Source organism: Platichthys flesus, chromosome 11, assembly GCF_949316205.1.
Source record: "Platichthys flesus chromosome 11, fPlaFle2.1, whole genome shotgun sequence".
Classification (NCBI taxonomy): Eukaryota; Metazoa; Chordata; class Actinopteri; order Pleuronectiformes; family Pleuronectidae; genus Platichthys; species Platichthys flesus.
The window spans coordinates 11,920,872-11,925,770 of NC_084955.1; the positions used below are offsets into that span (position 1 = coordinate 11,920,872).

Consider the following 4,899-nt stretch of genomic DNA (forward strand, 5'->3'; position numbering starts at 1 on the left):
GACCCCGTCTGAACCCGGTCCAACCGACGGGAGATGCGCCCGGAGAACCGCGGATATACGTCGTCCGGACACCGAGGGGAGAAGAGGTAGAAGGGGCGGCGGAGGAGAGGAGCATGTAACCGGGAGAGACGCACCGGCAGCGGCAGCGGCGGCGGTGGTGGAGGAGCAGGAGCAGGCACCACCTGACTCCTCTCCCTCTTGTTCCCTTCTCTCTCTCTCGTCCCTCCTTATTTGAGGCTCCTCACTGAACTCGTTCGTCCTCCGGACGTTTCTTTCCTGCGGCCAACATGAGCGAGGAGGTGTCAGAGGTCCCCAAAGAGCTGCTGGGTAAGAGACGCGTCTCGGCCATGTGTCCAGACAGGGAACAATCCCTGATTCTCTCTCTGGCATTGTACGCGCTGGATCTCACTGTCCGCAGGAGCTGCAAGTTCACTGTGACCACATTTGACCCGTGTAGTGTATTGTGTTAATGCAACAGAGCAACACGCACCGCGCTGAGACACAACACTGGTGTTATTGTCCCAATGATGCAACTAGAATCCACTTTAGAGCCGTTTCCATTGTGATGTTTATTATCCCCATCCTGGCCGGACGGTTCCTCACAACATGGGTAACTTCGTTTTATGGTGAAGATGAGTTGTACAGTAGGAATCTGTTCACGATAGTCAAGGTGAAGTGCATGTGTTCAGCTCAAGCCAAATTCTTTAGAGATGAGTGGTCAGCTTGTTCTTGCCCGAGCACATAACGTGCAGGATTATCCCCCCCCCCCTTCCCACTGACCACAGTGCAGTCTCAACTCTCTAAATCCTGGAGTTTTAACATGCCTTTAATAGTAATAATAATAATAATAATAATAATAATATATAATAAACTGTATTTCTATCGTACCTTTCAAATCACAAGGTGCTTTACTAGTTAAGAATTAATAATTGAAGGCAAACATTAGGAAAATAAACAATAACAAACAACAAAAAGGACCAATGAGAAACGATTTAAAAACAATTTGAAAGTCACACAGCAAGAGAGCACAGACAAATTAATACAAAATGTTACAAATGAGAAATTGGTAAAAACAAGACAAAATAGAACATTCTGAAAATGATTTAACAAGATGTTGAGATCAGAAATAAGAGAAAGCACACTTATTAAAAATGTGAATTTAAAAGAGGACCAGGAGTTTGATCCCCCCCCCAGGGAGAGTGTTTCCACAGGGTGGGAGCCCAGACAGGCCCGGTCACCTCTGGTCCTGAACACTCTCCCCCTGGAGTCTGCTGCGTTTCTCCTGACTCACTGTATTTGCACTGGTTGTGGACTAAAGCTGTGTGGCTGTAGCTCCCGCTCTCTTTGTTTGGCATTATAGCTCAGTTTGTGACACCTCAGTGCAATGTTGGACAAGCACAAGCTCCATGTCTCCGTCTTCGTCTCAGCCAGAATGTTCCTTTGCTTAGGTTTCTTAAAGACGGTGTCTGTTGTGTGCGGACGAGGCTTAAAGGAAAATGTTGCTTGGTCATGCAGACACTTGGTTCAGGCTTTTCCCTACAGAGTCATTGACTGTTTCATTCAAGGAGTCACTTAATACCATCCATCCAAGTTGTTTGAACTCTTTTGGACATTTGGGATTAGAAACAGAAAGGCACAAACTTGTGTCTGTTTGATGTGGGAATTCCACCACCTTCATGTGGTTCACATCATGCTCATTTTTTAAGTAGCTGTAGGTGTTATTCTGAAATTTGTCTCAACCTTGCAGTGTTTACATGCTGAAATAATCTCTATCCTTTCTAGACATTCCGATTGAATCCATCCTGACATATTTGGTATCATTAGACATTTTTGGGATTAATTTTTCGAATTTAAAATGACTGGGAGTTTATAGGTTAATGTGGTAAAAAAGTTCAGTCCTTTTTTGTCCATCATGGCGTCCAGGTAACTTTGTGAAGATTATTTCATTCCCTCTATTACAAATGATAGAGTTAATCTATATATTAATCTAATATATCCCCATATTTTGTCCTGGACTAGAAATGCAGGTTTCTTGTGCCTTTTACTGAGCAAGCTTCTCTATCTTTATCCCCAGTCTTTGCTCAACACTGCACACTTAACATAAGGAGTATGTTTCGGCGTGATCCTATTGTCATGTGGTCTTGTCTGGATGAGTGTATAACCAGCTATTGTATGAAACATACACTGGTGCTGGTGATTCACCATCACGATACGTCAGTGTTGGCAGGAACTTCAGCCCAATGCTGCAGGAGGAAGATCAGCCTTTTATGGAAGGTGTTTTCCATTTTTTGGTGTTTAAAGAAATTAATTTCAGATTTAACCTTTTTTACCAACTGACTGGTTTTGTAAGTGATATTATCTGATTTCCAGGAACTGATATGAAGGATATTCAGTGACTGTATTTGTGCACTCAACAGTTTTCGTAATGGCTTTGTGTGAGAAATGAGTTACAGCTGGAGATACCTTTTGCAATGAACACTCTGCTGCAGTGACATTTAATATCCAGGACTTTATCCTGTGACATCCTCAATATGCAAACCTCCATAAACTGGAAAGTGACTTTATGGGCTTGTGATTGTTTGTTTAAGCTTTTACTAGGCCATAGGTCTCCTGGTTCCTCGTGTTATAAACAAATCCCAACTGAAATGCTACCTGGTGTGACCTCCTGCAAAATGCTTCCACAGCTGAATATGAACCCTAGGGCCGCCGGCTGACAAATCCTCTGCTCCTGTCACAGATTTAATGAGTAAGAAGAGGAACTGAATTAGTAAAAAAAAAGAGATGAGATTCTGTCAGGAACTTTTCCTGTCTGGGACCAAGAACTGCCTCGGCTCATTAAAACCCACCAGGTCTCATTTGGCGTCGAGGCCCACCAGAGACATCTCTGTAAGTTCTTGAGTGTGTGATCTGGAGTTTTTAGAAATGCTGCAGTTGGAAACGCGGCACATTCTCATCCCAGTGTCTTGCAGCGAGCTCAAGGCTGGCAGATGAACAATTTAGCACTTTCCCTAATTATTAGTTTCACTTTGATCTGACGACGGCTCGAGGAAGCCTGTGGGCGAGGGCACACGCGTGCCAGCACAGATGCACACACACACACAGAATGACGCTCTGTCTCAGGCACATGTGCACACGGACGATATCAGCTGCTGTGGTGGGTGAGCGAGGCGCGTGGAGAGTCGGCTGACCCAGTTCTGCTCCCTAAGCCACGGGCGCTTCGGATGGGTGTGAACAATCAATCGGAGCAGCGGAACACACACTGAGCATAATGCTCATCTCACTCTGTGGCTTATCCGAATACACACATATTTATATTTAGGATTTAACTATTAACTAACTATTTTATGAATCAATGTAAAGGATACTTTAAATTCATTATTTATCAAATTAATTTAAGAAAATAGCTGGCAGCCCTGGTACTTAGGCACAATGCTTTGAGCTTAATGCTGACACCAGCTTGCTAGCATGCAATTAATGACAATGCTAGCATACTGTAAAGGAGGTAAACTGTAATGTTATCTCACATATTGTGTCAGCATTTACTGATTAGCCTATCGGAAGCTATTGGGAATGCCATTCATTTTCATTAATTTTTAACCAGGAGCTAGCTGTTGCTTATGATGGCGCTATAGGAAGTCAGGTAATCACCAAAATCAATAGGATTCATCCTCCACCCTTGGATACGTCAGTCTAGAGAGAACCATCCTGTATCCTGACATCTTCAAAAGCCAGATATATGTTTAATGTGCAATGGAATTCATCAATGATCAAAATCGTTATTGACAAATGTATTGTCAATCAAACGGTGTCATCACTATGATGATTGAATGTTTAACCAAGGACGTTAATGCTCTTGTGTTTTTAATGTTCTTCTCTCTCTGACTGTGTAAAGCTGGGCTCACTCTGGGACACCCAACTCATTTTAGAGTCTGACCGAATTTCAGCTTCTTCCTGCGTCATTTATTATGCAGTGTACAGAAGAGTGAGGAGCGATCTGATGCTCCGGCTGCCAGACGGACAAATCAGATGAATTTGTGAAATATCAGAATAATTTGGTTGCTGTTCTTCATGCTGTTGCACAGATGGAGCATGGTCAAAAGTTGATCCCCTAAATACTTCCTTCTTTTTTTCCACTTAAAAAATAGAGGTAGCGGAAGGCGCTCTTGCAGGAGAGTTATTTTGTCATTGGGATCAATGTCCAATCTTGCAGCCTCATGCATAGCTAGCATCGTTAGCTAACAACAGCTCTAAAGTCACATGAACTGTAAGCCCACTTTAAGTGAGTGTATTGGTTCAGAACTACTGGAGACAGTTTCACGTCTCATCAGCAGAAACTCATGATTGGCAATTTAGGTGAAAACTAGAAGGCCGACGTTTCCTCCCCTTGTGTGTTGCAGTTGGGTTTAATGAATCTTTTATTGAATATGTAAACGTGTTATTTCTAATAAGAGGAAATGGGAAATTATTCCCCCTGAGGCAGAAGTGCACTGATCTGTTCTCTGCTGAGGAAGTGGAAATGTTGAAATTCTGACTCAAACTTGAGCTTTTGATTTAAATCAGGTCTATGTTAAGACTTTGTGGAAAAGAGCTGCCGGAAAAAAGAGAAGCCTCATGCAATGCACGATGAATCACTGTGAAGAAAATGTGGCCCTTCTATTAAATGAAAGTTTGTTATATTTTTTTCTTAAATGAACCCCGTCAAATAGGCATTTGGATCCACTCCTCAGATATTGTGAAATAATTCTTTTTGGCTTTCTTCTCCTCCGTGCAGAGAGCGTGAGGGATGCGTTGGGGAGGAAGGTGAAGCTGTCGCTGAGGAGGAGAGTCAAACTGGAGATCGAAAGCAGACAAGACGGAGAACAGAGTGTTGGTGAGTCAACTCCTGCTTCTCTCACGTTA

At 43.0% G+C, this 4,899-nt stretch overlaps 1 protein-coding gene across 1 annotated transcript in view; it reads left to right on the top strand.

Moving 5' to 3' along the window:
- Positions 1 to 287: 287 nt before the first annotated feature.
- The window catches only part of LOC133964727 (F-actin-uncapping protein LRRC16A-like), a 60,537-nt gene continuing 55,925 nt past the window's right edge, over positions 288 to 4,899 (top strand). The window contains exons 1-2 of the mRNA XM_062398958.1: positions 288 to 327; positions 4,848 to 4,870. Of these exons, the coding sequence (XP_062254942.1) occupies positions 288 to 327; positions 4,848 to 4,870 (63 nt within the window). The remainder of the gene's footprint in view (positions 328 to 4,847; positions 4,871 to 4,899) is intronic.